General features: G+C 42.9%; 1 protein-coding gene across 6 annotated transcripts in view; it reads left to right on the top strand.

The window, feature by feature from the left end:
• KIF1A (kinesin family member 1A) overlaps positions 1 to 15,550 on the top strand; it is a 158,020-nt gene that overhangs the window by 108,187 nt on the left and 34,283 nt on the right. For all 6 annotated transcript variants that reach the window (XM_061636495.1, XM_061636499.1, XM_061636498.1 and 3 more), the window contains 4 exons: positions 1,257 to 1,347; positions 9,906 to 10,024; positions 10,606 to 10,661; positions 13,995 to 14,103. In XM_061636495.1, the coding sequence (XP_061492479.1) occupies positions 1,257 to 1,347; positions 9,906 to 10,024; positions 10,606 to 10,661; positions 13,995 to 14,103 (375 nt within the window). The remainder of the gene's footprint in view (positions 1 to 1,256; positions 1,348 to 9,905; positions 10,025 to 10,605; positions 10,662 to 13,994; positions 14,104 to 15,550) is intronic.

The following is a 15,550-nucleotide window of genomic DNA, read 5'->3' as shown; positions in this document are numbered from 1 at the left end:
CACTCACCACATAGGAAGTCCAGTGGGTGACGAACAGACCTACTAAACCAGGGCTAGGCAACCTCCTGCCTCTAGGCCAATCATGGCCCTTCAGGTGGTCCCATTTAGCCACTGAGGCCATTTCCCCAAACCATGCCTACCTGCACACCAGCATGGATGGGAAGACAGGGTTTAGTCCTGAGTTGGCTGCACCATCCAGTTCCTGGCAGTGAACATAATTGCCTCACCAAGGCAGCAGGATTTAATCCCAGCTCACCAGCTAAACAGAGATTAAAAATGGAAATGGACTGCCTTCAAGTCAATTCTGATTTAAGGCTACCCTATGAATAGGGCTTTCACGGTAAGCGGTATTCAGAGGTGGTTTAACATTGAAGCCTTGTCAAAAAGTGTCATTTGAATCTGCTCATGCATGTGAGCTACTTCAAAGAGGCTTTTGCAAGAGCTTTAACAAAGGTCCTCCCCTCCCATTTGCTCAAATGGAGTGAGGGCTATTTTAAAGCCTTTGCAAAAGCCTAATCTCTTCCCCCATTGATGAGAGGGGAGACTTGAGAAAGCCTTTACGAGTCTCCTCCCCTCCTTCTTCAAGTTCCAGATGTTGGGAAGTTAATGGGAGAAGGGGAGGGGAGACTTAGAAAAGCCTTTCCTTCTCTCCCTTCTGGTGGTAAGGAAAGGGAGAGAAAGAAGACAAACAGGGTCCCCAGCTGCCTGCTGCAGCTGTGCAGATGCCAGAAAAAAAGGCTTCCTACAACAGCAGCAAGCGCTGGCTTCCTTCTTTTCTTTCCAGCCGCGGTGATGGCTGGGAGTGGAGGGACAAAGGAGAGGAAGCAACGTTCTTTCTCTTCTTCAGCCTCCTCTACTGCTGGTGGTGGCGGCAGAGGCAGAAGAGTAGGAAGCCAGGGGGATTCCCAACCACCAGCTGCTGCTGTGCAGAATGCCAGGAAGAAGAGCTTCTTTCTTGCGTAGCAGCAGCAGGTGCTTGGCAACCCCACAAGGGATTTTGACAGGTGGGGGGCTGCCCACCTGCCAATCACGTGATGTCATAATGATGCCATATGATTGACAGGTAGGTGGCCACACCTGCCTGTCAAATCTGGCCCACGAGGCCAGTCCTGATCTGGCCCATGGAGCCAAAAAAGTTCCCCACTCCTGTCCTAACCAATGTTTACCAGTGTGTGTCTATAATGTATGTATCTGTACATTCCTGTGATAAATATATTTAATAATAATACCATGATAAAAGGTGTATTTGTTCACAGCTTTATTCACCGCCATGATGAGGCCTTCTCCACAGAGCCCTTGAAGAACACTGGACGAGGCCCACCTCTTGGCTTCTATCACGTTCAAAATGTTAGTATAACTTCTGAGAAGGCTTCATTTTGACAATTTCATATGTAGTACATGCACCCGAGACAGAAATATCCCCTGGTAGAATGGATTTGTGACTGTCATAGAGATGGTGTTAATGGCAGCACCTTTAAGGTCAGGCAACAGTGTTTGTAGCTGTCCAATTAATAACGAGGACGTGAAAAAGTACAATGTTCTGGAATCAGGGTGCCTTCCTTATACTGCAAATGAAGCAAGCAGCGTATCATATGCATGTTAGGTCACCTCCTTCTGGATGAGGAAGAACTACCAATAACAATGGTTGCTATTCAAGTTGAAAGCTGCATGATAGGGCCTATATATATTATAGATTATTAACTGTAATTGGTATTATATAATTCTAGCAAGCAAGTTTCCAGAATGAGGCACAACCACTGCACAGCACTACTGGTGTCATAAGCTGATGTAATGAGCAAATTTAGGTTATCGCATCTGCAAAGCATTTCATTTTGCATATGCAGGAAAGGGAGAAAACAGCCATAATTTTTGATAATATGAATACATTTGTTGTATTCTGCAGTACTCGCTGCTGCTTCTGTTTATCATTGGTATAGCCTCATAATTTGCACAATAAAGATTTGTAATTTTTTGTGTGTTCACCCTCATAATAAGTCAGTGTTATTCCCAGCATGCAGATAGAGAACTAAGTTGAGAAGCAATCATTTTCCTCAATCTGCCAGATCAAACTATGTCTGATTTAACATAAAAATATAAGAAGAGCCCTGCTATCCATCTAGTCCAGCATCCAGTTTCTCACAATGGTCATCCAGATGCTTCAGGAAAATCCCCCAGGAGGTCATGAAGGCAGTAGGCTTGCCCACCCATTGTCCCTCCAGCAACTGCTATTCAGTGGCATATACTGCTCCTGAGCATGGAGGCTCCATTTAGCTATCAGTAGAAGCTGATAGACCTGACAAGCCTATCCTCCATGATTTTCCCTAGTTTCCTTTTCAAGCTGTCTTAGATCGATGACTATTAGTACTCTTATTTAAGGGAAATGGATTTCCTTGTTCAAAGGTCTCTGTGAAGATTGGTGACACCCCCTTTGTTCTTATCATGCACACTTTAACAGTTCCAACTTATAAATCTATCATTTCAGACAACTATCCTAAGACTAGAATGCCTTATTTGCAGTTGTGCAATTATGTCGACTGTTTATTGTACTTGAAATAAATTGCTCAAAATAATTATTATTCAGAAAGGTTTAAAAGAAAATAAAGTTCTTTGTTAAGCATCAAATAAAAATAAAATTGATTCTCTTTTTTTTTTACAATAATTTTTATTCAAATTTTCATAAAGCATAGAAAACAAAATCATAAAACATTCAAAGACAAAAAACGAAACAAAACAAAAATGATTAAACAAAAAAAAATAAAATGTTGACTTCCCATTTGTCACATATCAAATCAGTTATAGGTCTACAATATATAACAATCCTGTCTCTTAAATCATATTATAAAATCACTTTCCTCCAGTAGTTATCTTAATTAATCATCAAATCTCATAAACATTACTTTATTCTTTCCACAAAAAGTCAAAGAGAGGTTTCAATTCTTTAAAAAATATATCTATCAATTTTTCTCCAAATAAACATGTCAGTTAATCCATCTCGTTAATAATTATAATAATCTTATTGTCATAACCATAGTCCAAATAAACATTTCGATTAATCCATCTCATCAGAATCTGTTAGGTCCAATAATTTCAATAGCCATTATTCCATTATCCCTATTAGTTCCATCTTCCTTCTTCAATAGTCCTGTTAAGTCCAGTAATTTCAGTGTCCAATCTTCCATTATCAGTATTCCATAATAATCTTGCTGTTGTAGCCATAGTCATATAATAAGAGTCTGATGGGAATTTCCTCTATCCCAAATATTTTCTTGCCATCCATTCTGAATAAGTTGCTGAAATACTGTTGTAAAGTCATATCTCTGTTCTTCTTTTTTACAAAATGCACTGGCTCATCTCTTAAGAGTTTTTCCATTGTCACATGGCTGCAGTTAATTCCATAGATTTTCTCTATATCAAGCTCCATCACATCATTCCAGTCCAGAAGATTATCCAAGCCATTGATAACTTTATCTCTAATATCTTCATTAATTTCTTCAGAGATAACGTTAAATTCCAAACAGTAGATTTTATTTCTAAAATCCATAAACTCCAGATCTTTTTCCAATTCCACATTTGTTCCAATCTCCAGGGCTTGTATCTTCCCTTTATTTTTTCTTTTCTCATCTCTGATCTCATTCTCCTCTCTCACAGGATCCCCTATTTCTGTAAGCTCCTGCGTCATTTTGCTCAGTTCAATTTTCAGCTCCTTACTACCCTGTCGCAGGGTTTGTTTCGTTATCTCAATCTCATCCATTATTTTCTGAAACATAGTTACTTCCAGATTCTCAGCCACTTTCTTGATTGCCATTTTTAAAACCACGAAAACAAAGCAAAACAAAAATAAAGAAGAACCACTTCTTATTTCAGCAACAATTGGGTTAATATTCCAGGCTTGATGACATCACAGTATAAACAGAGCAACCTGCCTTATCTCTCTATGTTCAAGAATGCAAAACAAATTTAGTTCCCAGCATCAAAACAGTTAGTGGCGTCGTGAAGAAGCAGATTCGTCAAAATAAAATAGACCAAAAAGAGAATAGTCCCAGACAATATAATATTCCTCGGAATAGAAATCAGGAATAGAAATCAGGAATAGAAATCCCTCTTCTGTTTATATCTTTAGAATGCACTTCCAGGACAGCTTTTTGCGACAGAAACAGAGATAAGCTGTTAATTTCGTGAATAACAGAGAAGAGTTATAGCTCACCCAGAAGTTGTCCAAAGCCGATCAATCTGACAAATCTCCTTTTGCTGCAACAATTTAAACCAAGTAAAAAAAAATAATAGAAAGCAGGGTGCTTGCCTGTTAGTCCGTTCTCTCTTTAAAGAAAAGATAAACGTATCGCTTAAACAGATAGAGCTTGTTCGGAGGTCCGTCCGGCATTGTTGGCTGGACCTTATCTCATAAATTAATGAAATCCAGTCCTCCCAACAAAAACAGGCTTTTGAGGTTGATCTCTACGTTTCTCCCTGCCCGGGAGAAATTTCATCAGTCAAAAAAAAAAGTTCTGACTGATTTATATCTGAATAAGCTTCTTTTGAGGCGGGAGCCCATCCCAAAAGCAGGCACAAGCGAAGTCACCCTTCCCGGAAGTCAAAAATAAAATTGATTCTCAACAACATAGGCTACGGCTACTAGTGAAGATGGCTATATATTACCTACAGTACTGCAGGCAGTGTGTCTCAAAATACCTGTTACTGGGGAACACCAGTGGGATAGTGCTGTTGTGCTCATTTCCTTTGTGTGCACTTCCCATAGGTATCTGGCCACTGGGAGCACAGAATGCTGGACTAGACAGGCCTTTGGTCTGGTCCAGAAGGGCTTTTTTCTGTTTTTAAGTCTTTTAAAAGTTTGGGACTTGAACCTAGCTTAATTTAGCTCTCCTTTTACAAGATAACATTGGCTCTGCCCAATTGCTGGTATAGAAAACTTTTACAGTGCTGCTTGGGGTTTTCACTTTAGAAAAATCAAAGGGAAGGTAGTTGGTCTTAAGGCCAGTGATTCTGACAACACATTACTTTTGTTTCCAACAAAGGAGGGGACAATTCAACTTTGTACAAAAATATCCTAATATTACTAATTACTTAATTATTACTAAGGGCCATGTCTTATTTCCTTGGGTTGATATATTAACAGTCCAATAATAATAGCCTAGTTTACTGGCTTTTAAACAGATCCTGAAAACTTCTTTTTCAAATCAAGCTGCTTTTTATGTGCTCTGAATGGAGGAGGCAAGATGGCGACCTAGAAGGCTGTTAAGGCAGGAGCTCCGTTCCCTATTTCCTAAAAAAACTACCAAGTAAGATAAATGCCAAATATTTTATCTCTGCCGAAGGGCTGCCTAACAACTCTATATTACCTGGTTCTGAATTTGCTTCCTGCTTTTGCTAGCTTTTGCTAGCTGTCCTTGAATGATTGCTTTCTTTGTGATAGCATTTTATCATCTTCTCTGCCTCCCACACCCTGGCTCAGCTGCACTTTGAATTACATTAAGACTCTGACCCTGAAAGCAACCTTGCCGACGCTCATCCTCGTTTTTCTTCGATTCGATCTGAACTGGTTGCTTTTTGTCGTTTGTTACGTTTTGCAAGTCATTAATCCTCCTTGCTCTCTGCGTCTCTCCAAACAGACTTTCATTTTAGCTTAAAGGGACAGCTTTGTAATCCGAACGATGGTTCTTACTAGGAAGGATTACAGAAATCTGGGAATTGCCCCTTTTTTTGAGCTATCTCCCCATGCTGGTCGTGTTCAACAATCTAAAATAACTCACTTTTATTCACCTAAGAATCCAAAAACCAAAGGGAATCGACCAAAGGAAGGGGTTAAAACCCCTCCCTTTCCATTCCAGCAATGACCTGGGCACTGAATCACAATGAAGCCTTCCATCTAAGTGATTACAACATCTGTAACCAGCCTTCTTCAAATCTAGCACAGGAAATAGCTTGGGCTGAGAATTTGTCTCCTTATGAAGCAGCCAAAATGCTGCTGAATCATGATAAAGCTGACCAACTCAAACAGTCTTCAAGCCACAACATTGACCAAGTTGTTCATCCAGATGTAGGACCCAATTTCATCCGGAATTCTCCCAGTCTGTCTCAGACATGTAAGGCGACAAACATCCCAGCTAAAATGCTGTCCCAGGAAATGGAGCCTTGGTTCATCTTGATAATACATGATCTCAAGTGTATCAAAGAGTATCTTACTGAAACCAATCATCTCCTAACTACACTGGCTGAAGCCTCTATAAAATTAGACTCAGACCGGGAGAAAAGGAGGAAGAGAGACGAAGTCCAATTAGATACAAAACCTAAAGGCAGAGTACTTAAAACCCAAAAGGTAAAATCTAAGCTGACCAAAAAGCCTAAAAATATTAAACATCCTAAGAGCCATCGTTACAGCGATTTTAAGACCCAATCCTCTAGAGAAGCTCACATTAGCTCTTGTCATCAAGTTTGAATGGGCGTCCTTATTACTTTTCAATGTTTACCTTCCTCCTTGCCGTTTAAAGCCCTCAGCCAAGGCTATTATGTCAAACCTTGAAGCCTACATTGACAAATTGTTGATTTTATTTCCCAAGGCCCTGGTGATTCTTGCCGGGGATTTTAACGCTAGAATTGGTCCGAGTGACAAGGCCCTCTTTTCCAATTTCCAAGAGGCCCTGCTGATATTATACCACCACTCGGACATACCGGATAGATGCTCAAATTACCCTGGATTATATTTTATGCTGACGCTGCACAAACTAAACCTACTTCTTGTCAATGGCCGTGCAAAGGGTGATATCAATGGTGAATTCACCTTTCTGTTGGGTGCAAAAACATCTACGATTGACTATTTTGCACTCTCCTACGACCTTTATCATGCCGTTTTGTCGTGCCAAGTGGGTAACCGGTCTGAAAGCGACCATTTTCCCTTAGTCCTCACTTTGCACTGTGGTAACCACCCGATACACCTCAATCAGGAGCCTCTTCTGAACAAAGAGTATGAACTACGTCCAAACCGTATCAAATGGTCGGCCACGTTAGATAAGGACTTAAAGGAGACATTAAATTCGGCCAGATCCTTTGCACTTCGTCAATCCATATCTACTGCGGCATCTCCAAAAATAGTCCTTGATTCCTTCCACCAACTAACTCGGATACTACAGAACGACTTAACGTCCAAGCTCTTCACTCCATAAGCAAATCCAAACCCTGGTTCGACAAAGAATGTCTGGCCTTAAAAAAAAACCTATTGGATAAGTTCACTCTATACAGAGCCAACAACTCCGTCTCTCCTTGCTGACTGTTTGGGATTAAAGAAAGCGTACAAGCGCCTAATTGCACACAAAAAGGCTCTTGCTCAAAAGGCAGTCTCTTCTAAAAGCCTCTAAATTAAAGGATTTGAGTGCTTTCTGGAAGCTGGTTGCCAGAGGTTGGCCCAAACCTTCAGCCACTTTGGCTTTTCATATCTCTGCGAACATCTGGGAAGCTCATTTTACTGAGATATATGCCTGTGAGCAATCCTGCCTTCTGTTGTCTATGACTCTTTCACATGAATATCCCGAATGGCCCCCAGTAACTCCAAAGGAAATCTCTAACCTTCTACAAAATCTGAAACTAAGCAAAGCCCCGGGTCCTGATAACATTCCTGCCGAGGTTTACAAATCCTTTTCGGAGTGGTGGGCTCCTACATTGGCTGCTCAGTTTACCATCATAGACAGATCGGCCTGTATCCCGGGGGATTGGGGCCTGGCCATTATAATATTGATTTACAAAAAAGGCTCCCGCAACAATCCTTCCAATTACAGACCAACTAGTCTCCTTAGTATAGTCAGCAAGCTCTATGCTCGTCATCTATTCGAGAAACTACAAGACTGGATAGTTCAAGACCACATCCTAGTCGAAGAACAGGCCAGCTTCAGAGCAGATTGTTCCACCTTAGACCATTGTTTAGTTCTCCAACACCTGGCCGAAAAATATACGGCCAAGCCCGGGGGTGCTTTATACTCAGCTTTTATTGATTTTAAATCTGCATTCGACTTGGTTCCTAGAAACAGGCTCTGGGCGAAACTGGAGTCCATGAATATTGACAGGCGTCTTTTGCTACTCATATGCTCTCTTTATGACAACACCTATGTCCGTGTCAGATGCAATAGTGCTGGCCAGCTATCCAGGCCCATCTCTACCCCTAGGGGCGTCAAACAAGGGTGTATTCTAGCTCCTACCCTGTTTAATTTGTACATCAGTTCCTTGATCGTCAACCTCACTCCGTTTTGCTTCCATCAGCCAAGACTGGCGCAAAGGCCCCTCTCCATCCTTATGTATACTGACGATGTAGTCCTTCTATTGTTAACGTGCATCGGTCTAAGACGTTTATTAAGTGCGCTTGCTTCTTATTGCCAAATGGAGCTTTTGACTATTAATTATGCCAAATCGAAGATTCTAGTGTTCTCAAGGAAAAGGGTCTCTTATCGCTGGGAGATCAATGGCCACCAAATAGGTGTCCACATTTAAATACCTTGGGCTAATGTTTCATTCTTCTGGCACGTGGCGCCATCAAGTAAAGAGAGCCATTTTAAATGCCCAAAAAAGCTCAAGAGCCCTTCTTTCCTTTTTTTACTCTAAAGGTGGTCAACATGTGCCTTCAGCAATTCGTATTTTTGCAGCTAATGTCATCGCTCAGTTGCTTTATGGATCCCAAGTTTGCCCTTATTCTACTTATGCCTCTTTAGAGTCAGTTCAAACTGGATTTCTACGCTCCCTTCTCGATATCCCGAGCTGTGTCCCAAACTCCATCCTTCGTCTAGAAGCTGGGGTCCCTCAGATAGAAACTCGTATTTGGATGAGTAAGGTAACATTCTGGCTAAAAATGTTCTTTGCCCCAGTTGGCCTGACCCCACTTATACTGACTGACTCTTTTCTGTCCATTTGGAAACGGTCTTTGAAAGAGAAATTCCTCAGTTTCGGTTTTTCTATCACGTCGATCTCCACTTTAGAACATTCTAAAGCAAAAGCTTTATTACTGCAACGAATCCTGGATATTGACTTTCAAAATCATATAATGCAAGCTGCACCTTATTCTTATCTCAGCTACAATTCAAGACCATTCAGCGCTGCCTGTTGTTTAACCACCCTCTCAATACCAAAATTTAGGAAAGCTTTCACTTGGGCCAAATTTAACATTCTGCCTTCGGCCCATCTGGATGGAATGTTTAAAAAAATTCCAGTCAAGGAGCGGCTCTGTCCCTGTGGAGATGGGACTATTGAGACAGTGGACCATGTCCTCCTCCACTGTACTTTCTATCGCGATTTATGTTCTGTTCTAATTTTTTCCATCCTCCAAAGTATACCTGGCCGGGACGAGGCCTTGTACGTGAAATTTCTCTTATTGGACTCCACCCTCCAAGTGACTGCTAAGGTGGGAAGCTTTTGTGCAGCTACCATACGCTGCAGAAAGAACTTGATCGCTGAGCACTAATACAGTACTCTCTCCATCATGAACTTACCTGTAGCAGTCTTCTTGGTTTAATTGTTTTAATCGCAAAATTTTATATTCTTTTATGGATTTTTATCTTGTATTTTCTGCTGGTCTGTGCACCATAATAAATATCCATTCATTCATTCATATGTGCTCTGAATTGTTTTACCTACTGCTGTTTTAATGTGGTAATGTTTTAATTGCTTTAACATTTTTTAGTTTTGGATTATAGTTTAGTTGAAGGCATGAGTGCCAGTTTTAGTTGATGATGATTACTGATTGTCTTTCATTTGCCACGTAATCAAAGTTAAGCAATAAACTTATAGCTTAAGTGAGTGGGAAATTGTACTCCAGCCAGCTTTTCTCATCCTACTCATTTAGTTACCATTTTGAGTTATGTGGCCCATGTATGACAAATGTTCTTCTCCCTTTATGCCCTGTCTCTCAGATTGCAGTGGAGATCACCAAATCTTTCATTGAGTACATTAAGAGCCAGCCAATTGTCTTTGAGGTATTTGGGCACTATCAGCAGCATCCTTTCCCCCCTCTCTGCAAGGATGTCCTCAGGTAAGTGTCACCTCCTGGACAACTGCCATTGCCATAGAGTTGCTCTCTGACTTGTCTAAATGTAGCTCAGATTATGTCCATTTTGTAATACATAGAGTCTGTGGCTGCAGCAGTAAGGTCACATTGGCCTTGTTTTGTACATGTGCTCAGTGTCAAGGATTAATGGTGCACTTGCAGAACTGCCTTGCTGCAGTTCATGCCATAATAAAGTAACTAAGACATGTTCAGGTGTATCTTCCAAGCCAAGGAATGGTATGATAGCACATGATGTTAGTACATCTACATTGCTAAAGCTCAGCAGGTCTTGGCTTGGTCAGAGATCACAAGATTGCCACTCAGCTGGGCTATGGGAGGCAATCACAATGACAAAGTTTTAGTTGCAACTTCAGATTCTTGGATGGGTAGAGAGTTGGCACAACATCTTGGTATCCCATCAGCTCATGTTCAAGTCCCGCTGTTTGGCCAAGCTCAAATTCTTATTAATGTAACTCAGAGAGATCTGACCATTGGACTATACAGATATATTACTTTTTCTTTTCATTGTGTTCCCTTTCTTTAATATGTGTTTCTTCTCTCTACAGTCCTCTACGACCATCCCGACGCCACTTTCCCCGGGTCATGCCATTATCCAAACCAGGTGGGAGAGAGATTGCTCTTCATTTAGCATGATAATTCATGGAAATGTCGGGACAGGAGATGGGAGAAAGATGTCAGCCCTCACAAAACTGTTATGTTTGTCTGGGAGACAATCAAATCACAGCAAAGAGAGTAGAGGAGAACACCAATGTGACCAACTGCCTAAATTAATCATAGAACGCAGGGAGAAGTCACTTCTCCTCACGCATTGTGGTAGCCATTGTTGTGGTATTGTAATGTGCCCCTAGGGAGTCACAAATGGAGTGCAGCATTCCCCATGTATATGAGACACTCTAGTGTGAGTCAAACACACTTTAGCTCTGGTATTTGCACACTTCTGGTGCTGGAGAGAGAGTATGCTCTTGCTTGAAGGTGTTTCCAGACACTGAGCTTTATAGGGGAAATCATGCGCCTGTAGTAAATGTATTGCTCTTTCACTGAAGAAGACTATGATGTCTCTGCTGGCTCTCTAGTGCAGAATCACTGTTTGGTTGCTGGATTTTAGCAGTGCAATTATCTTCTACATTGTGATGTGGGGACAGAGGTTGTGGTAATATCTTAGGCATTCTTCCACTGAAAAGGCTCTGAGAGCGACTTACATCAAATCAATAAAAACAAAATAGTCCCTACCCACAGACTTACAATGTGAATGACATGGCACAAAATGAAAAAAGAATGAGGAGGAAAGAGGAAAGCAAGCAAATGGAGATACCAGTTCTTAGTTACATTGTAATTCTTATAATAACCAGCAGGTATGGAAACAGTTCAGGGAGAGGAAGAGCCACATAGAGCTGGTCTCTCAGCAGAGCCAGTGGAGTGGGCACTGCTTCCCATCTCTCCTGCAACTGCAGCCTGAAGGAATGGCTGCTGCCAGGTGACAGCTGAGGAATGAAGAAGCTCGTCTCTCAGCAGGGCCAGTCCATCTGCCTCAGCCAGGGGCATCACTACCGGGGTGCGGAGGGTGCGGCCCGCACCTGGGTGTCACCATGAGGGGGGTGACACCCAGAGCTGCCCTGCGCCGTTGCCCGGCAAGGCTGCTCCAACTCCTCTTCGGAGGTGGCCGGAGGGCGGGCGAGACCAGGAGCAGCGTCGGCGGGGCGAGGGAGGCGCACCGGCATTCCCAGGCCTTCTCCGGCTGGGTGCCCCTCCGGTGCGTGTCCTCCCAGGGGCATGGACAGGGTGGCTGGCCTCGAGTGTGCGCGCATGTGCGTGCGCACACACCCCCAACCACCTCGTCCATGCCCCTGGGAGGGCATGCACCGGAGGTCCGCACCCCCCCGCACTCCCGCTAGTGACGCCACTGCCCTCAGCTACACCATACTGAATACCTCCAATTTGAGGGAGGGGAGAATCCCTTTTTTATTTTTTTGCTCAAAAGCTACACATCTCTGGAAAGTTTTAAGGTTTTTGCCTTTTCCACAGCTATCTCTAGCAGAGAGGCTTTTCTGTTGCTGGGTCCAATCCAATCCCCTTTCTTATTGAGATGTGGTTACTGGTGTAGGTGGTTAGTGATAGTACAGTGCTAGCCACTTACAACATTACTGTCACCAGCAGAGAACTGAGCATGTTTTCCCCACCCACTCCCCTCTGACCCCAAATATCTGTCTAGTGTGATGAATGCTTGGCTGATTTCCCCATTCTTCCACATTGTAGAATTGAATGGCACACAACATTTTAAGGCTGTAGGGGTGATGTTTGTAGGCACTGGATGAGCTGCTTGCATCTCTTGTATATTCCATTTAGGCTGCATCGTGTGCCCATGTATAATTGTTTCATTTTGTCTTGTGCTCTCTGTTTGCCACTCTGTCTTACTTGTGAAGAACAAAAGAGATCCCTCCTGATGCTTAAGGGTCTGGTACCCAACACACTTGCTGGCCAGCTCCTGGAAGCATCCACTGGACATATGTTGTCTGCTGCCAGCACAGCTTCCCCCTTCCTAATCAGAGAAAGGAATGATCCCAGTACTGCACCATCTTTGTCAGTTGGGAACTGGGTTGTGAAAAAGGCTCAGAAGCCTGGCTGGTCCCTGGACAAAGCTGTGGAAGAGCCAGGCTCAGGGTTCTTGGAAAATACACCTATGCACTTCTCAAAAGAATAGAAAAAAGGGACACCGTGAAGCCCAATTGTGTTGCTTTCTGTTCCAGGTTTAGTTTGTAGGATGGCCTGAATGAGTCTACAACATACAGTGAGTCCCTCACAGGATGACTTTGATCCCTGAGTCAATGGGATATTCCACTCTGCCGTATGCAGTGCCCTGTGTGATTTCCTGCTACCTCCTTTTGCTGGGTCCTGGGCTGTGTGTGTGCGTGTGCATGTGCACACTTATATTTATTCTTGGGTTAGTTCTCAATGCAGCTCAGGTGATTCAGTGATAATGCTGGGCCATCTGTTCATGTCTCTTAAATAAGAGGTGAGAAAACCGGTGGCCTTCCAGTGTTGCTTGACTACAACTCCCACTACGCTGGCTGGGGCCAATAGGAGCTGGAGTTCTACAACATCTGGAGGGTCACATGGTCCCCATTCCTTTGTTTAGTGCTTAGCCGCTCCCCCTCATAGATTTAGAAATGCCTAGGGATAGGGATATGAATGCATATAGACCCATCATTGTGCACAGCACCTTACAGAATAACCTTAACAGCAGCAAAAAAGAAGCACTGCTCTGAGATACTTGCATTCTGAATTTCACCAGTGAGGGAGACAAGTAGAGGGAAAGGAATGTCCCACTTGAGATGCCTTAATAGGATTGATTGGTAGAGTCCAAGGGCATACATGGTACAACAGATTTCCTTTAGGGTGCCTCAAGGCTCAGGCATACAGAATTGCTGTCTGCTTGCAAGCTAGCTGGCCTCAATCCTTTCCAAACATCCACTCCAGGAGTAATGCCCCAGCTCTCAGTAATATACTTATTTATGCATATAGTACCCACATAATGTGATCCTTCTTTTGCATCTCTTAATGTTGCTATGAGCATTAAGAGGCCCCCCTCCTATTTGTGTTTTCATACAAACGGTGTATGTCCATTTCTTCTTGTTTGCTATTCAGAGACACTGCATTGCTGTTGACGTTTTCATATATATGGATTTATTAACCTTAGTGCTGGAGGACATGTGCTTTGTGTGTGCTTATGCATTTGTTCGTACAGCCCCATCTATGTTCCTCTTCATATATCTGGGTCCAAAGGCATTCTTCAAACCTAACTTTTAGACAGTAACTGTTGGTGGAACTGGCTGTCCTGTCCTTTTCTGTGTTGCAGTGAAGCCAAACTCCACTCTGAAACAACAGGGGTTGTTTGCTTTTATCTTTGGCCTGTAATTCTTGTTTCTCTTCTTTGCAGTGCCTGCAACTAAACTGAGTGCCATGACAAGGCCCAGCATTGGCCCCTGCCAGTGCAAGTATGATCTGATGGTCTTCTTTGAGATCTGTGAGCTTGAGGCCAATGGCGAGTAAGTGGCTGTATTTGCCAGTGGATCAGTAGGGTGAGATTAGTTTTCTGTTTTCGGAGCCATCATTACTAGATTTACACAGCCAACACGTTTTCAGCAAAGCTTTTTGTACCAATTGGAGGAATCTCGGCCCAAGGTCAAAGTGGAGGGTAATACATTGATCCTTTATGGGGCAGATTCAGTCTCAGTGAAGTCTGAACTGGATTCATTCATTGTATCTGCAAGCCACCTATTGCCTATGAACATAAGAAAATGTGTTATGCCAAGTGAGTCTCTTGGTCTGTCTACCTCAGCATTGACTACAATGACTGACAGCGGATGTCCAGGGTTTCAGACAGGTGTTTTTCCCAGTCCTAACTGGAGATGGAGAGCCAGTGTGGCAAAGTGGTTAAGGTGTCGGACTACTACCTGGGAGACCAGGGTTCGAATCCCCACACAGCCATGAAGCTCACTGGGTGACCTTGGGCCAATCACTGCCTCTCAGCCTCAGAGGGAGGCAATGGTAAACCCCCTCTGAATACCGCTTACCATGAAAACCCTGTTCATAGGGTCGCCATAAGTCGGGATCGACTTGAAGGCAGTCCATTATTTTTATTATAACTGGAGACACCACGGATTAAACAGAGGACCTTTTGGATGCAAAGCATGTGCTCTGTCACTGAGCTACTGCAACATTCCCAGCTCAGCCTGCTACTATTTATCCATTTAGCAGATACACTAAATTACATGATGTGCACAAACTGCAGTCTCTTCAGGGGATGGGAAGAGCCAATGCAAGAATAAGAAACTACATGTCATTTTCCTTAGAGATATGGTGACTAGAGTAGGAATGGAGGAGAAATTTAATTCAGTTTGCATTTAAAGCTGAATTTATCAAATTCCCACCTTCTGAAACAATGAGAATTGAAGCACAGCCATCCTTCGAAATTTGCACCTGTCCAGATTTTATGATGCAGTTCTCCAATCAATGTTTACAAAATGCATATATTATTATTTATTATTTTATTTTTAAAACTTATATACCGCCCGACTAGCAATAGCTCTCTGGGCGGTGAACATAAATACAATAAAATACAATATAGTACAAAAACATCACAATCTAAAATCAAATTTCACAATCTAAAAACTGCATAAGCTAAGATCAAATTACAAACATTACAATCATTAACAAAAAAAAATTAAAATGCCTCGGAGAAGAGAAAGGTTTTAACTTGACGCCGAAAGGATGATAGTGTCGGCGCCAAGCGGACCTCCTCGGGGAGACTATTCCATAGTTCGGGGGCCACCACTGAGAAGGCCCTTGATCTTGTCACCGCCCTCCGGGCCTCCTTATGGGTCGGGACCCGGAGGAGGGCCTTCGTAGCAGACCGCAGTGCACGAGCCGGTTCATAACGGGAGAGGCGTTCCGACAGATATCGAGGTCCCGCGCCGTATAAGGCTTTATAGG

The sequence above is a fragment of the Rhineura floridana genome, chromosome 7 (assembly GCF_030035675.1).
Source record: "Rhineura floridana isolate rRhiFlo1 chromosome 7, rRhiFlo1.hap2, whole genome shotgun sequence".
NCBI classification, from domain to species: Eukaryota; Metazoa; Chordata; class Lepidosauria; order Squamata; family Rhineuridae; genus Rhineura; species Rhineura floridana.
Note: the sequence above shows the minus strand (reverse complement) of the source record. Positions and strands in the feature narration are given on the sequence as shown.